Source organism: Gekko japonicus, unplaced genomic scaffold (genome assembly GCF_001447785.1).
Source record: "Gekko japonicus isolate JY-2015 unplaced genomic scaffold, Gekko_japonicus_V1.1 scaffold17, whole genome shotgun sequence".
Classification (NCBI taxonomy): Eukaryota; Metazoa; Chordata; class Lepidosauria; order Squamata; family Gekkonidae; genus Gekko; species Gekko japonicus.
The window spans coordinates 1014592-1032983 of NW_015163604.1; the positions used below are offsets into that span (position 1 = coordinate 1014592).

At 44.8% G+C, this 18392-nt stretch overlaps 1 protein-coding gene across 1 annotated transcript in view; it reads right to left on the bottom strand.

The window, feature by feature from the left end:
* Positions 1-18392, bottom strand: part of LOC107107021 — a 76539-nt gene that overhangs the window by 17654 nt on the left and 40493 nt on the right. The window contains exon 15 of the mRNA XM_015407232.1: positions 13586-13858. Coding sequence (XP_015262718.1) covers positions 13586-13858 — 273 coding nt within the window. The remainder of the gene's footprint in view (positions 1-13585; positions 13859-18392) is intronic.

Genomic DNA, 18392 nt, shown 5'->3' on the forward strand with positions numbered 1-18392 from the left:
AGTCAGAGGGAAGCTTCTGGGACCCCTAACTGTGGACTCCAATCCCCAGGTGCAACTACTCTTAAAGGTACATTAACGCTGGCTGGGGGCAGCACAGCACCCATAAACGTAGACAGTCACGTATTGTTTATTTAAATTGTTTTTACACTGCTCTCTGCCAATGGCACTTGAGGCATACAGATGCTTTGAAAACAATACCAAAACAATACAGGGTTGCCAGGTTCCTCCTGGCAACCAGCAGGGGATTGGGAGGGGGAGCAGGAGGGAGGCCCAGCTGACATTGCAGCAGTGTGTCTATGTCACTTCCGATGTGACCCAGAAGCAGGCTTGCCAGGTCCTATCGCTGCACCAGCGGGGAGGGGGTAGCAGTTTCTGGGACTGGGGATGAGCATCACAACGTGCCTACATAAACAGGAAGTGATGTCGGCATGTCAGGGATGTTGGTGGGGGCAATGCTCTGGTTTTCTGGGCACAACTCTATGGTAAAATTCACTTTAAATCATAGAATTTTGCCCCAAAACCAGAGTGTCCCCCTGACATCACTTCTGGTTTCCACAGACATGTCACAATGATTTCTGGGTTCTTTCCCAAAAGAGGGGGTGAATGGGGGGAGGAGCACCTGAAACTGGGGGACCCCTGCCTGCACCAGGGGGTCCAAAAACCCCACCGAGAAGCGACATCATCACACAACGATCTTGGGGCGATGCTCTGGTATTTGGGCAAAAACTCTTAAGGTAAATTTGGCTTCTACCAAGATAGAGGGGATGTATTTTACCCAAGGGGGGTGACAGCAACAGTGAAAGGGAGGGCAATACAGTGGCTAGTTTTGCCCCACAACATGATGGAGATCCAGACAGCTGTACGTGGAAATGTATAGGCAGTGTTGGGCCTGGCTAGGGTTGCCAGGTCCATTAAAGATGCCAGCGGGAGCCGGAAGGGTTGTCCCCAACATCCCAACATCACCAAACTGAGGAATGGCAACCCAAGGACTGAATGAATGTTGGGACATCACGAGACTAAAAGCATGGCCCTCGGCAGTCTTCTGCAGTTACAAATACCAAAAAAACTTGTAGCACAGATCACCTTAGCTTCCAAGAAACTTGTCTATCATTATTACAGTGTCTATAATAAGCTCTGAAGGAACACCAGGCCTTAGAGCTGCCTGGTTGCCACCGAGGCAGGGGATCCCCCAACCCAAGATCTCATTTCCTGCTACTGCTCCAGCAGCCAGCACAAGAAAAAAAATTTTTTTTTAATGTTGCTGGCTGATGCCAGTATGCTCTATGGGTCACTGGAAACTCTATGGTAAAATCAGCCGCCCTACAAGGCATCCTCAATATGTACGAGGTTGGATCTAATAACTTCCTTCCTGTAATAACAGAACTACACCTAGGGCTGCCAAATCCCCCCGGGGGGCGGATTTCCCCCCGCTTTGGAGGCCCGATTTCCACCCCCGCAGAATCGGGCCCCGGGGGAAACCCCACCCCGGCGAGCACGTCACCTGGATGTGACGTGATGACGCCAGGCACGCTGGGGGCGGGGCCACAGCCATTTGAGGGGAAAACATTGAGTTTTACCCTCAAATGGCTGTGGCCCCACCCCCAGCGTGCCCGGCGTCATGACGTCACATCTGGGTAATGTGCATGTGGCACGCACGCCCGGGACGCCATCCGGGAGCCCCCCGCCGCGGGAATAAACAGGTTTGGCAACCCTAACTACACCTTACATTTAAGAACTGCAAGTTACCTGCGGGATGTCGGTTTAGAAACACTGCAGGGGCCTCAGGACCACAATGTGTATGGGGGTGGGTGGGGAGAAGCGCTCCTGCCTCCCCCATCATTTTCCCAAAACAGCTCTAGAGGTATCATTTGCACACTGAGAGGACTGCACATGAAAACATTCAGCATACATGCAGTTCTCCCCCATGGGCAAACAACACCCCCAGTGCTGCTTTGGATAGGGAAAATGGCAAATGGGGGGAGGCAGGCACTCCTGCCCCCCCAGGTTCTATGGTCCCAATCCAAATCAGGCCCCACTGGTCCTTCTAAATTGTCTTCACAGCGAACTTGTACTTGTTGTTTGGGCCTCTGTCTTTCTCTGACCAAGGAAGAGTTCGCATAAGGGACTCACTGGGTACAACTCAATATTCCTAAGTGGAAGCTTAAGATTCTCCCTCCACTTTGGCAGGGTAGGCCGGCAAGAAGAAACAAATTGTCTGTGACGAACCACAGAGACAGAAAAGAGATGGCTGTTTGTGCCTTCGGGTGCGGAAAGCGAAAATGTACATTCACAGTTGTGTATATGGAATATTGTTTTCCTTTGGAATCCTTATCTTTTAAGACAAATGTATAGGATGAAAAGGTCCAAGGACTGATCTCCAATAGAAAAATTGAAAACAAATTGGAAAACTGAGCCTCCCAACAGCCATGCTTGGCTAAACAGGTTAGAGAAGCTGTCAGTAAAAATGCGCTCCTTAGGTAAGCACATGAGGGCGGGAATGTTTCTGAAAATGTTTCTATTTACATCAGTTCACAGTTCTTTTCTTCTTCCCCGAATGTATTCCATCCCAAAGTTTCCACAACTGGCTGGGTCATCTTATAACTTCACAGAAGCCCTCCAGAATTTCTAACAGTTGGCAGCTCATAACAAAATTCCTTTTCATCCATTTGGAAAGTTTGCACAAGAAAATACCCGATGTTTCTTCTTTTTCAAGCTGTTTCTTCATGAGCTTATGTCTGTTTCAAAAACTCTGAAAAATAAATTATTTATTATTAGAGCCTAGAAGAAAAAAAAGTTGGGCTTGGACGTGGGACCCTCAGTGTGATGTATGTACAGCTTTAAGCTTCTGTTTTCACTTCAAAGACTGTATGGGAGGGGCCACACTTAGGTTGTATTTTTGGTGTCTGTTTAGTCTCCCAGTGTGACTTCTTTCTAGGAAGGAAGGAAGGAAGGAAGGAAGGAAGGAAGGAAGGAAGGAAGGAAGGAAGGAAGGAAGGGACCTGCTGTTGAAGCTACCAATTTCAACTGTATGTGGGCTGCAGAACAGGGCAGAAGGGTGATTTTGACAGGTAAGCTTATCCTCACCAGCCAGGCCTCTTGGCCAAACTAGTTGTTGCAACATCTGTAGGTCCAACCTGTGGACACTGACACCATTTCAGAGCAGTGGTTTCCAACCTTTTTGGTTTGGTGAACCCCAGGCCCAGATTTAGTTGGTATGCTGACCCATTCAGGGCTGGCTCAATGGTGCCCTAGGCAAACTATAACCTTGCCACCCATCTAGTTCAGCACTCTGTTTTCTACAGTGGCTAACCAGATGTTTTTGAGAAACCAACAAACATCGCACAAAGGGCACAGCCCCCTACTATGAACCCCAAGGAAGTGGCTTTCTTACATGCACAGTCTTTGCATATGGAGGTTACATACACAGAATGCGGCGGCCAGGCTGTTGTTGGGTCTCCCTATGTGGGAACACACCCAGCCTACACTAAAAGCACTGCACTGGCTGCCTATAGCATACCGAATTCGGTTCAAGGTGCTGGTACTTACCTTTAAAGCCCTTCATGGCCAGGGGCCTATGTACCTAAAGGACAGCTTTTCCCCATATGTTCCCCAGCGAGCACTACGATCGGGTACTCAAAATCACCTGGTCCTCCCAGGCCCCAGAGAAGCCAGGCTTGCAGTAACGAGGGTCAGGGCCTTCTTGGTGGCAGCTCCATACTGGTAGAATGAGCTCCTGGAAGATATCAGGGCCCTATGGGACCTTTTACAGTTCCGCAGGGCCTGTAAAATGGAGCTCTTCCACCAGGCATTCACTTAAGGAGCCGCCTGCAACCATCTAAGGCCCTGGCCCCAACACCACCAATACCACCAATTTTAATAACATAATTACCATCACTGAATAGCCTGTGCCTCGCTGATACTACCCAGACCATGCACTAACTGTGGACTCCCACCATGGTATATGTTATTGCTAGCACTTTATGTATTGTTTTAAACTTTATTATAATTTTACTTGAGAGATTGTTTTACCTGTAATAATGATGTGAGCTGCCCTAAGCCTGCTGCGGTGGGGAGGGCGGGATAGAAGTCAAATGAAATAAATAAAAATAAATTTAAAAATACACTCCAGCCTTTGACCACCCTCCCTTCTCCATTAGTCCCTGTAACCCCCCCTAAGATTCTAAGAAACTCGCTCTATTAACCATCAGGACATGTTTTGCTTGATCAATACCTACATACGGTAAAGAAAAAATATCAACTAATGTATGACATAGGAGAGACTGTTTCCAGAGTCAGATCTTGCTTTCCAAAATACAAAAGAGCAATGGAACGAGCCAGTAGGGAGAGGGCTACAACCCAGTTTCAAAGGTTTCACCACTCACTTTGGGTCCCGCCCCGCAAGTTGGGAAACACTGTTTTAGAGCTCAGTGCAGCCTTTTAAAAATTCCACGAGGGTAGTGTGGTGGGACTAGGTAATTTGTCCCCACTTACATCTTTTCAAGAACTGAATCGCAGCATTTTTAAATGGTCAAATTCAGCTCCAAAATGCTGCCCAGCATCCATGGGCCAGACCCATGGGTGCTGTAAAGTCTAGTTTGGTCCTCAGAAGATAATACATTCAGGTCCCTGCCACATGGGGGGGGGGGGAGGACGGGCAAAGTGCGGCTTTTTAAAGCCACACCAAAAGAGACACGCAGCGGTGGGATCACGTAGATCCCCTGAGCCGCCACGCATTTCCTCCCCGGCATGATCAGATGCTGGGGGGAAGCCACAGAAAAAAGAGCGCGGCAGCTGAACTGAGCATGTGTGTGCATGCACACTTCGGTGGAGAGCCGAGATTGATATGCCCAACGGGGGCGGCGGCGATCCCATGGCCACGCTTGCTGTGGTGCTGCAGGTAAGTCCTCCTCTGTAGGAGGTTCTTTTTTGCAGCGGGTTTTCCGGGGTTAGGGACGGATCGGGGACGGGTGCGCGCCGTTTCCCAGATGTTGCGGTGAGATCGCGCCCGTTTGCTGTGCCCCCGATCTGTCCCTCTCCCAGCCCAAAACTTTCCGTGTGACCGGGGCCTCAGGCTCACATTTCTGAAAATGTGTGCAAGATAATATTATCACTCATCCTAATCCTAGGGCTGTTGTGAGGACAAGATTATTCCGTGCCTGCTTACCTACGTTGCCAGAAGAGTCAGATGAAATTTTTCCATTCCCATCTCTAAACTTGTGCTTCCTTCCTCTTACTTATAGTGTAATGAATAAGAGATTCTGTGGCAGTAGGTGTGGTCAAACCTTCGGTAGGAATCAGGAAGCAGTGGGCTTGGGCCAGCTGCTAACTCTGAAGCCTAACCACCCTCACAGAATTGTTGGGAGGATTATAATGGAGCAAGAGAGAACCTCTGTCTGCTGAGTTCAATGGCTTGGAGAAAGGTAAAGGTAAAGGTTCCCTTGCTCAAAAGCCAGTCGAATCCGACTCTAGGGTTGCGGTGCTCATCTCCGTTTCAAAGCCGAAGAGCCAGCGCTGTCCAAAGACGTTTCCGTGGTCATGTGGCCGGCATGACTAAACACCAAGACGCACGGAACGCTGTTACCTTCCCACCGAAGTGGTACCTATTCATCTACTTGCAATTTCTTGCTTTCAAACTGCTAGGTTGGCAGGAGAAAGGGTATGCTAAAAATGTAACAACAGCTAGATCTTGGTAGTGTAGAAAATAAAGGTTCTCCTGCTTTTCCAACACCAGTGGAATAAAACAAGAACCCAGAGAAAGGCCCAAGTGGAAAAGAGCTAAGAAAAAATAAGCCATGTGGGTCATGGATTATTTAAATATAGATTTAACTCTGTTTCCTTAAATGGGCCTTTCCAACTGTTAAGCCATCTCTTGAACACAAAGAAGCTAAACAGATAAAACAACCCAACCTGTTAATAACATTTGCTACTGTATGTTACCTCATTCTTTCAGACCACATGGTAATTATATCATCATGGTAAACAACATTTCTGTATACCTTAGGGTGTGAACCACATTACACACACAGGATACTGAATAATAGCATGATTTTTTTTTTCCTAGGAGGGAAAAAAAGGCTTGAGGTGAATCCGAATGGTGAAAGGATTTGCAGCGTTGCAAGAAATGGCAAAGCTCCTCAGGGCAACAATGATGTCAGTAATTCTCTGCTCAGACATGAGCTAAAACACAAATGGCAAACTGTGGGTTCAGAGAGATTTTGTTCTTCTTTTCTAACCAGAATATTCATCTCCTGTTGCATCACAAGTTGCTTCTAAGACAAAACTGAAAAAGCACAGGGTGCAGGGTAGGGTGCAGGTGACATTGCTCTGTGCACAAAAGAGCAACGTATCCTTTCTGTCTCTTTTTTGTTGTTCAGTCACACAGTTGAGTCCGACTCTTTATTACCCCATGGACCACATCACACCAGGCCTTCCTGTCTTCCGCTGTCCTGCAGAGCTTCCTCAATTTCATGTTTGTTGTATCGATAACACTGTCTAACGATCTCATCCTTTGCCGTCCCCGTCTTCTGTTACCTTCAGTCTTTCCCAGCATCAGGGTCTTCTCCAGTGAGTGCTCCCTTCACATTTGGTGGCCAAAGTATTTTTAGCTTCAGCTTCAGTATCTGGCCTTCCAGGGAACAGTCAGGGTTGATTTCCTTTAGGATTGACTGATTTGATCTCCTTGCAGTCCAAGGGACTCTCGAGAGTCTTCTCCAGCACCATAATTCAAAAGCATCTGTTCTTCGGTGCTCGGCCTTCCTTATGGTCCAACTCTCACAGCCATACATTACTACTGGGAATACCATCACTTTGAGTATACGGACTTTTGTTGGCAGGGTGATGTCTCTTTATTATGCTGTCTAGGTTTGCCATCGCTTTCCTCCCAAGGAGCAGGTGTCTTTTAATTTCATGGTTGCAGTTACCATCTGCAGTGATCTAGGATCCCAGGAACATGAATTCGGTCACTGCTTCCATGGCTTCCCCTTCATTTTGCCAAGGAGTGATTAGGCCAGATGCCATGATCTTAGTTTTTTTGATGTTGAGTTTCAAACCAACTTATGCGCTCTCCTCCCTCATCCTTGGCAAGAGGCTCTTTAGGTCCTCTTCACTTTCTGCCATTAGAGTGGTATCATCTGCATATATGAGGTTGTTGATCTTTTCCCCAGCAGTCTTAATTTTAGCTTGTAATTCATCTACGTCGGCATTTAGCATGATGTACTCTGCATATAAATTATGTAAGCAGGGTGACAATATACAGCCTTGTCGTACTCCTTTTCCTATTCCAAACCAATCAGTTGTTCCATGTCCTGTTCTGTTGCTTCTTTACCCTTATACAGGTTTCTCAGGAGACATGTGAGGTGGTCTGGTATTCCCATCTCTTTAAGGACTTGCCACAGTTTGTTGTGATCCACACAATCAAACGCTTTAGTGTAGTCAATGAAGCAGATGTTTTTCTAGTACTCCCTTGATTTCCCCATAATCCAGCGAATGTTGGCAATATGATCTCTAGTTCCTCTACCTCTTCAAAACCTAACTTGTACTTCTGACCGTTCTCTATACATGTATTGCTGAAGCCTAGCTTGTAAGATCTTTAGCATGACCTTGCTAGCGTGTGAAATGAGTGCAATTGTGTGATAGCTTGAATATTCCTTGGCATTGCCCTTCTTTGGGATTGGAATGTAAACTGACCTTTTCCAGTCCTGTGGCCACTGTTGCGTTTTCCAAATTTGCTGGCATATGGAGTGCAGCACTTTAACAGCATCATCTTTTAGGACTTTAAATAGCTCAGCTGGGGTACCGTCATCTCCGTTAGCTTTGTTGTTAGTATGCTTTCTAAGCCGCATTTGACTTTGCACTCCAGGATGTCTGGCTTGAGGTCAGCAATCACACCGTCATGGTTGTCAAGGACATTGAGATCCTTCTTGTATAGTTCTGTGTATTCTTGCTACCTCTTCCTAATCTCTTCTGCTTCTGTTAGGCTCCTACCATTTTTGTCCTTTATCATGGCCAGCTTTGCATAAAACGTTTCCTTGATTTCTCCAATTTTTTTGAAGAGATCTCCAGTCCTTCCCATTCTATTGTTTTCCTCTTTTACTTTGCATTGTTCATTCAGGAAGGCCTCCTTATCTCTCCTTGCTGTTCTCTGGAAATCCGCATTCAGTTGGTAAATCTTTCCTTTTCACCTTTGCCTTTTGCTTTCCTTCTTTCCTCAGCTATTTGTAAAGCCTCATCAGACAGCCACTTTGCTTTCTTGCATTTTTTCTTTGGGATGGTGCTGATTGCTGCCTCCTGTACAATGTCACAAACCTCTGTCCATAGTTCTTCACACATATTGTTCTTTGCAGCATCGGACTTTCCTTTCACCGTCAGACGTCCTTTCAGCTTTGGCCCAACCACTTCATTCTTTCTGGGGTTACTTGTACTTGCCCTCTGCTCTTCCCCAGTAGCATATTGTACACCTTCCGACCTGAGGGCTCATCTTCCAGCGTCATATGTTTTAGCCTTTTGTTACTGTCCATGGGGTTTTCTTGGCAAAGATACTGGAGTGGATTACCATTTCCTTCTCCAGTGGATTGCATTTTGTCTGAGTTCTCTGCTGTGGCCTGCCCGTCCTGGGTGGCCTTCCATGGCATAGCCCACAGCCTCACTGAACCACACAAGCCGCCTCGCTGCATCAAGGGTAAGTGGAAATTGGATTCTGGAAATTGTGTGAGGACAGCACCCTAGCATTCTGTGGAAATGCATAAATGAGCTGTAATGAAAAACATTAAGAATTGTAACTGACTCAAAAGGTTTATTGAGGATCCATATGTATTAGATCAGGAGCGTTTGATAGCCAGACTAGCCTAAGCTCAACAACTAAGAAGGGTCACCCATGGTTAATACCTAAATGGAAGACCACCAAAGAAGATCTGGGTTGCAATGCAGGGGAAGGCATTGGCAAACCACCTCTGCTCACCTTTTGCCTTCAAAATCCCATGAGGGGTCACCATGAGTCAGCTGTGACTTGAGGGTGCTTAATTGTTATAAATTACTTATTCTGCAGCTCACGTTTGCAACTGACAGCAACCAAAAAAAGCCACATGACTACTGTATGCCATTCCCTGCCCCACCCAACACATCTTCGGGGCATGGAGCAGGGGTCACTGGGGTGTGTGGGGGGAGGTCGTTGTGACTTTCCTGCATAGTGCAGGGAGTTGGACTAGATGGCTCTGGAGGTCCCTTCCAACTCTATGATGCTGTGAGTCTATATAATAATATGTAATTGTTTAAATTACTGGAGAATCTGAGTGAACGTAAGGTTGTCTCTTTTTTCTTCCTTTCTGTTGAATGTTAGCTGTCTGGAGAGAGGGGAAGGACCTTCCCTCTCTGCCTTCTTCCTGCTCTCTCCTCAGCATGAGGATGCTGGGTGAGAATGAGGTTGCCAGGGTGCCCAGAGGAGGAACAGCTGGCTGTGGAGAAAGGGGAGTACCACCTCACTATGGCCAGCTTGCTCTTTTCCTGGGTAGCTGCTGTGGTTGAGGTGGCTGTACTCTCTGTGGTCTGCTTGCTCTCCTGTCAGCAGCTGCCCAGGAGTTAGGATGGGAGTGCAGGGGCAGTAAAGAAGGGTGGGGGGTTGTTGGAGGGAATGGGCCTTTCCTTCCATCCCTGGAATGAGGCCCACAGCTCACCTGTCCTCCAGTCCCCCCAGCAGGGGCAGCTTTGAGGTAGGAATCTCCTGCCAGCCACATAATGACCTCGCAGACCTCTGTGGAACATGGGGAGTGTGCCACACTGGGGAAGAGCCACAGGCAGCATGTCAAACAGCCACATGTGGCTCTAGAGAGCCACTGAATGAATATCACTGTATTAAATTGACTTATTAGTAGCCTTTGTTTGTACTTACTGCCGACCTTCTTCTCTCCCACTCATGTCCTCTGGGGAGAGTAAGGAAAATCTCTTATTGGGCCTGATATTTGGAGATGGCAAGGAGCAGTGTGCAAGATTTCCTGATTTTTCTTACTGTGACAGGCCTTTTCTACTAACTGAGTGGACCCACACAGCCTCCTATGATTTTGGGGAACCAGGTTTGTTTTAAAGTGTAAACCTTCCCCTCTGTTACCAGGTGTTCTTAAGGTAGCAAGTGAAAGACCTTGGGTTCACTGCTGTGAGTTAAGTTTTGTGGTGAGCAAGCTGAACATGGAGATCACTGAGGTTGCCAGATTCAGGTTGGGAAATTCCTGGCGATTTGGGGTAGAGCATGGGGCGAGGGGAGAGACCTCAGGAGGTATAATACCATAAAGTCCATCCTCCAAAGCAGCCATTTTTTCCAAGGGAACTGATCTCTGTCATCTGGAGATCAGTTGTAATTCTAGCAGTTCTCTAGGCCCCACCTGGAGTTTGGCAATCCTAATAAATAGCAAAGAAGATTTATTTAGTTACAGGTTGGCTTCAAAGAACAGATCAGCAGTACAGGTCTATAGGTAGTCAAAGGAGAAAGCTGGCTGAGGCACATAAATTTAAACTAGTTATGGCTTCAGAGTGTGGTTTTAATTTTCTTTAATGCTTTCAGATACAAACCCAACTTTTTACTGACTACCCACTAGGCTGGATCCTCTCACACACACAGGATTCCACCCACATCAACCTGCCATTTCCCAAGAGTCAGACTAAAGGGTACAAGGTCTGATATGACCAGAGACAGGCCTAACAACTGGATACTCTATTCTCTCCCAGACATAGGGTTAAACCACTTTGCCACACTACCAGACAGAGATACCCTTGAAACAGTTTGCTCTCTTGCTGCTGTTGTTGCTTAGTTGCACAGACGAGTCTGACTCTTCGCGACCCCATGAACCACATCACACCAGGCCCTCCTATCTTCTGCCGTCCTCTGGAGTTTGCTTAATTTCATGTTTGTTGCATCCATAACACTGTCTAACCATCTCATCCTTTGCCGTCCCCTTCTTCTTTTACCTTCAATCTTTCCCAGCATCAGGGTCTCCTCCAGTGAATGCTCCCTTCTCATTTGGTGGCCAAAGTATTTGAGCTTCAGCTTCCGTATCTGGCTTTCCAGGGAACAGTCAGGGTTGATTTCCTTTAGGATTGACTGATTTGATCTCCTTGCAGTCCAAGGGACTCTCAAGAGTCTTCTCCAACACCATAATTCAAAAGCATTTATTCTTCGGCTCTTGGCCTTCCTTATGGTCCAGCTCTCACAGACATACAGTACTACTGGGAATACCATTGCTTTGACCATACCAACTTTTGTTGACAGGGTGATGTCCCTGCTTTTTATTATGCTGTCTAGGTTTGCCACAGCTTTCCTCCCAAGGAGTAGCCAGTTTGGTGTAGTGAAATGCACGGACTCTAATCTGGGAGAACCGGGTTTGATTCCCCACTCCTCCACTCGCACCTGCTGGATGGCCTTGGGCAAGCCGTAGTTCTGGCACAGCTGTTCTTGAAAAAGAGCAGTTTCTGTCAGAGCTCTCTCAGCCCCACCTACCTCACAGGGTGTCTGTTGTGGGAAGGAGAAGGGAAAGGAGTTTGTAAGCCACTCTGAGACTCCCTTGGTTAGTAAAGGGCGGCGTATAAATCCAATCTCTTCTCTTCTTCTTAATTTCTCTTGCTGAGGCAGACCCAAACTATGGAACTAACTCCTGGTGTGCTTCCTTCTAACATTCCATCCCCCTTCTGAATGAGGCTCTGCTGAGTGGCTGTTTTCCCCCTCAAGGGCAGGACAGCCTCCTGTCTGACACCCTTACCTTCTCTAAACCTGAATCAAAGTTAGAGCTTTGGAGGAGGTATATGTGTTGCCAGTCACGCTTGTTACCAAAAGGTCTGTGGCACTTATTTTTGGCAAGCTGACAAATGGATTTGTGGATTGTATTTATTTCCAGAAGCTATACTTGAAGTAAACCTGTAGCTTGATGATTACATAAAGGGCCTCTTAATGCAGATAATATTTAAATAGATCATTCAGTGATGTTTCTGATGCAGGGTCCATAACAGTGAAGACAGATGTAAAGCATCTATCAGCAGTCAGAGCAGCTTTTTCACCTGTGGAGTGAACCTGGCTTTGCCATTTACCTCACACAGAGTAAATTTATTTTATTTACTTCCTTGACATCCTACCTTTCTCACAGAGACTCAAGGCGGATTATAAAAATAAAACAATAACAATACAATGAATAAGATAAATGCGAACAACACACATAGGCTGTTGAAATCTGGATTGGGTCTCAGTCTTGGTTTGAAGGGGAAAAATGTATTGCAAAGATTTATAAAGTGTTATTAAAATGGTACACTGAAGAAGAGACAGTCAAAGAGCAAATGATAAAGTGGGCGATAAATATGAATACAGAAATAACAATAAACTCTTGGGAGTATTTGTGGAAACATGCATTGAAAATATCTACATGTAATAATTTTAAGGAAAATTGTTATAAGATGTTGTATAGGTGGTACATGACACCCAAAAAAATTGCTAACATGAACACCAATATGTCAAGTAAATGTTGGAAATGTAAAAAAGGGGAAGGTTCTTTTTACCACATGTGGTGGACTTGTGAAAAAGCAAAGAATTTTTGGACTCAAATTCACGTAGAGATGGAAAAGATTGTGAAATGCACATTTAAAAGAGCCAGAATTTTTGCTTTTGGGACTCAAACTGGAAGAAGTTAATGTAGCCAAACGAACTTTGATGTGGTATACGGCAACAACGGCTAGAATTACTTATGCACAATGTTGGAAACAAGAAGAAGCTCCAAAGATTGAAGATTGGATGAAAAAATTGTTGTTTGCAGCTGAAATGGACAAAATGACAAGGAAATTAAACAATAAAGAAGCAGAAGAATTCTACAATGACTGGAAAGACTTAAAAGACTATCTAGAAAAATATTGGGATATAAAAGACAATTTGTTTTGTTTTGACAATTATTGATCAGAGAAGCATGTGAAAGTTACAATATGTAGACAAACATTTGTCATAATGAAATAAGAGTTACCTAGTGATCTAAAGAAAAGAATTTATAGAAAAAAGAAATAGAAGTAGAAAAACAGAAGGTCGAAGCACTGTGGGAAGCCATATATAAGAGGGGGGGAAAGGGAGGGGGCAGGATATGACAGGGATTAAGAAGGGAATGTACTGATGAAAGTAAAGGGGGAAAAACAGAGAAATGTTATGTTGAATGTTTATGTTTATATCCTGAATAAAAAATTTTGGTACAAAACAAAAAGATTGGGTCTCAGTCTTGCAGTTTCCCTTGTATGTAGACCAGGCATCATCTGCTTTTGTAAACTATATTTTAAAATGGCACATACACATTACGGAAATATATTTTCACCTTCTCTTCATCCCTCCGGCACCCCCAGCCCTAAGAGCTGGAGAAGTGCACTAGTGACACTAATAGGGGCCACCATGGTTATCTTTTTCCAGCATGTGAGAAACTTTCAGTGTTTTCTTCAGAGTTCACTTCAGAACATTAAAATGTACACTGCTGTCAGGGCGGCAAAGGCATTTTCAAACAACCTCCAATACACTTTTTTCTTTTTCCTAAGAGTCTGAATCATCAAAGGAAAACAAAGAAAGAAGAGTTGATATATTTACCTTTCAAAATTTCTATCACTTCATGGGATGCCTGACCGTTAAGGCACCCATATAAATGTTTTGCAGTCCCATTATTCTTTTCGGAATCCCTCCACTTTCGCAACATCTTGCATTTATACATATTAATGTCTTCCTCCTTTGCTTCAATCTGCTCAATATCTTCAATGGACAAGTTAAGACACTGAATGCCAATAACTTTCCAGTCTTTACCCATCTTCTTTGCAAGGATCATCAGTTGCTTATCAGTTAATACTGTTTTAGTTGTTGTTCCATCTGAAAAGGATGCAAAATCAAACTCAGTTCTGTGAATGTTGCTTTTGCTTATACCAAGCTAACAAGCTAGTGAAATATCCAAGGCATCTTTACTGAGGACACCTTAAAAGCAAGAACCATGTATCTTTTGGGGGGAACGTCATTCAGAATTGTGTATTTCTTTCATTTATTAGTGGTGCTATAGTGGTAATTACTGGAAGGCACATTGATGGCACAATATGTTCTATACTCTGCAACAATGTTACAGTACTGTTCTTTTCCCCTGCTTTTACCTAGGTGGCGGTCACAAGCGCGAAATAACGTGCGCGCGGGGGGGGGGAAGCAAGGCTATTTCCCCCGGAGGAATTGGACCCGCAGTTACGCAATCACAGTCCTTTGAAGCTGCGTGATCCGACACAACCGCAGGTGAGTCAGGTTGTGGGGTTTTTTGCCATTTGTTCCCAATGCGCTTAAATGGGGAATCGATGAATCACATCTCAGCACGAGGGCTCCCTATGGAGTGTGCGATGATGCCCAGACAAGAAGCATGGAGCAAAGTGGTAGCCATTTTAGGCAGAGATCAAAGAAGTTTTGTCACACACTTCAGAATGTTTGAAGGTTATCTCATTTCACATGATGCCTGATCTAATAGATTTATCAATCAATGCCCAGATGATAAGGCAATTTCCAATACTGCAATGCTATCTATTTCACAACTGAAACGGTTCTTCATTGGTGTAGGTCAGATCTTTGAGATAACAGTTCTGTATGGCATGAATATATAAGAACATTAAGAAGAGCCCTGCTCGATCAGCTCAGTGGTCCATCTAGTTCACCATGTGTGTTTTTTTTTTACATGTATTATTATAGTAAGTTTTGACAAGATTACTTTTTTGTTTTCAGAAATTTAAATCCGTGTCCTCCATCCACACACACATGCTGGTCTAGTCACCAACTGTCCTTGCAAGTTAAGAAAAAGCTTAAAAGAAACAACAGCAACACTTGGGTATTCAGTGTTAGGATACTTCTTACTGTATATTGTGAAAAAAGGGAAGCCCAGACAAGAAGCATGGAGCAAAGTGGTAGCTATTTTAGGCAGAGATCAAAGAAGTTTTGCCACACACTTCAGAATGTTTGAAGGTTATCTCATTTCACATGATGCCTGATCTAATAGGTTTATCAATCAATGCTCAGATGATCAGGCAATTTCCAATACTGCAATGCTATCTATTTCACAACTGAACCATACCTGGTGAGTCATTGATGTAGGTCAGATCTTTGAGATACATTTCTGTATGGCATGAATATATAAGAACATAAGAAGAGCCCTGTTCGATCTGCTCAGTGGTCCATCTAGTTCACCATCCTGTCTCACACAGTGGCCAACCAGTTCCTCTGGTGGGCCAACAAAAGAGCAAAAGGCCCAAGGCCTTCCCCTGACGTTGCCTCCTGGTTCTGGGATTCAGAGGTTGACTGCCTCTGAATGTGGAGGTTCCCTCCAGTCACCATGACTATTGGCACTGACCTATCCTCCATGAATCTATCTAACTCCCTTTAGTTGTCTATTCCTGTTGCCATCACTACATCATCTGGCAGCAAATTTTGCATTTTATTCACTCGCTGTGTAAAGAAATATTTCCTTTTCTTCATCCTGAATCTACTGCCCATCAGCTTCATTGGATGCTCTCAGGCTCTAGTATTTTGAGAGAGGGAGAAAAATTTCTCTTTGTCAACTCTCTCCACCCTATGCATAATTTATAAATGTCTATCAGGTCTCCCCTTAATCACCTCTTTTCTAAACTGAAAAGTCACAGACTCTTCAGCCTTTCATCACAAGGAAGGTGCCTCCAACCCCCTAAACATCTCAGTTGCCCTCTTGTGTACTTTTCCCAGCTCTGTGATGTCTTTTTTGGGACATAGTGACCAGAACTGTACACAGCATTCCAAATGAGGCTGCACCATAGATCTGTACAGGAGAATTATAATAACTGGCATTTTATTTTCAGTACCTTTCCTAATAATCCCTAACATAAAGTTTGCCTTTTTCACTGCTGCAGCACATTGGGTTGACACTTTCATTGAGCTATCCACTACAACCTCAAGATCTTTTCCCCTCTCAGTTTCAACAAGTTCAGAGCCCATTAGCCTATACTAGAAGGTGGGATTTCTTTGTCCCAATGTGCATCACCTTACACTTACCAACATTGAACTTCATTTGCCACACTGTCACCCCCTCACCCAATGTGTGGAGATCCTTTTGGAGCTCTTCACAGTCAGCCTTGGTTTTTACCATTGTGAATCATTTTGTGTCATCTGCAAACTTGGCCATTACACTATTCATCCCTAGTACCGACCTTCGATGCGGTGCCTTTGGTGCCAGCGCTGAGGGTCAGGAGTTTGGGAGTGCTCCTGGACGCCTCCTTAACAATGGAGGCCCAGGTAGCAGCCCACTGCCAAGTCAGCCTTTTACCATCTGCGGCTGATTAGGCAGTTGGTTCCCTTCCTTGAACGCAATGACCTGGACACAGTGATCCATGCTATGGTCACCTTGAGGTTAGACTACTGCAATGCTCTCTACATGGGGCTGCCCTTGTCTCAAATCCGGAAGCTGCAGCTGGTGCAAAATGCAGCAGCCAGACTGCTGATGGGTCTCTCCATATGAGATCACATCCAGCCTGTGCTGAAGGCATTGCACTGGCTGCCAATAGCATACCAGATTCATTTCAAGGTGCTGGTTTTGACCTTTACAGCTCTATATGGTCGGTGGCCTGCCTACCTGAGGGACTGCCTTTCCCCATATGTGCCCCAGAGAGCACTGAGGTCAGGGACACAAAATCGCCCGACTCTCCCTGGCTCAAAAGACACCAGATTGGCCACTATGAGGGCCAGGGTTTTTTCAGTGGTGGCTCCACACTGGTGGAATGAGCTCCCGGAGGACATCAGGGCCCTGTGGGACCTTTTACAGTTCCGCAGGGCCTGTAAAATGGAGCTCTTCCACCAGGCCTTTGATTAGGAGCCACCACTGATTAATGTACCATCGTACGTTAAATATGCCACAACCCTGTTATAACGTTGGATGGTCTTTTCTAACTGGATCATGTACAAGAAACTGCCGCCATCTGTTTGCACTGGTTGTACTAGCACTTTATGTAATTGTTTGATTATGAATTTTATAGTATATATTGATCTTATTGTATTTTGACTTATGTAAGCCGCGTTGAGCCAGTTTGTACTGGCAAGGCAGGGTATAAATTGGAAGTAAATAAATAAATAGTTCCAGATCACTGATGAATAAATTAAATAGTACCAGCCCCAAATACTGATCCTTGTGGGACCCCAGTGCTTACTTCCCTCCATTGTGAGAACTGTCTATTTATTCCTACTCTTTGCTTCCTGTCATTTAACCAATTTTTAATCCATAAGCGAACCCATCCTCTTATTCCATGATTGCTAAATTTACACAAGAGTCTTTGGTGAGGAGTCATTGCAATACATTTTATCTCATAATTATTTTAATTGGTATTTATTTCTAAAAAGTATGGATACAACTGAGCAGTGCCATACAAAGTGTGAAAGCTCAGCCTATGGAGAAGGACACTTCCCAGCACCTGTTGTCACAGAAGACGGTAAGAGCGAAATACTTTTTTCAGGGTTCCAAATACGCTCTTAATAGGATTTTTAAAATGAGGGTTAAAAAGTTTTATAATTGCAAGAACCAAGCACAAGTGAAGCTGTTGGACTTGTAGGGCAAGTTCTTTGCTCCATTTTAGTTGCATGTGATCCAATTGCAGCTAAAAGGATTTTTTTACATATATGCAACACAGAAAGGTATTTGCCAGCTGCCATGGCGTAATCCCATGTAACAACTGAAAAATGCCTGTGTGATCTTTTGTGGTAACAGTATCTGGGTCAAATTTGGCAAGGCAAATCTGAGATCGAAATTAGTTGGAAAAGAGTCACCAATCCATGGAAAAGTCATGGGTTTCTGACTCACTCCCAATTTATGACTGGCTAGGTGACCGTGACAGCAGAAGCTGCTGTGTTCTCTCTGGTGGGTGGAATGGGCAGTTTCATAAAGAAACTGAGTGGCGTGTAAATGATGTAGCAAGAATGTTAGGCCAAAATCCCCAGGAATTCCTCGTTCATGTACTTTGAACTTTATCAGCAGCCACTAGTTATAGTAGCTAAATGGAACCTCCATGTCAGATGCAGTATATGTGTGAATTCCAGGTGTTGGGGACAGTGGGAGACACTGTTGACTTCACACTCACAGCCTGATCTAGAAAGGCTCTTCATAATGTTCTTAGGATGGAAGGGACCCTAGGACAATAATTTCCCAAACTATACAAATAAGCCTTCAACTCTGAACAAGGTGTAAGAAGTGGTGGGAAATGGCTTACTGTTCTCATTATTTCTTACATTTATATTCCACTTCTTGTACAAAAACAACAAAGCTGCTGGATGAAGTTAAGTATAGGCAACTTCGTGCATTAAATACAAAGGTAGACAGATACACAGAGGAATTTCTGCACTTCATTGGGAAGGATTTCCTCTC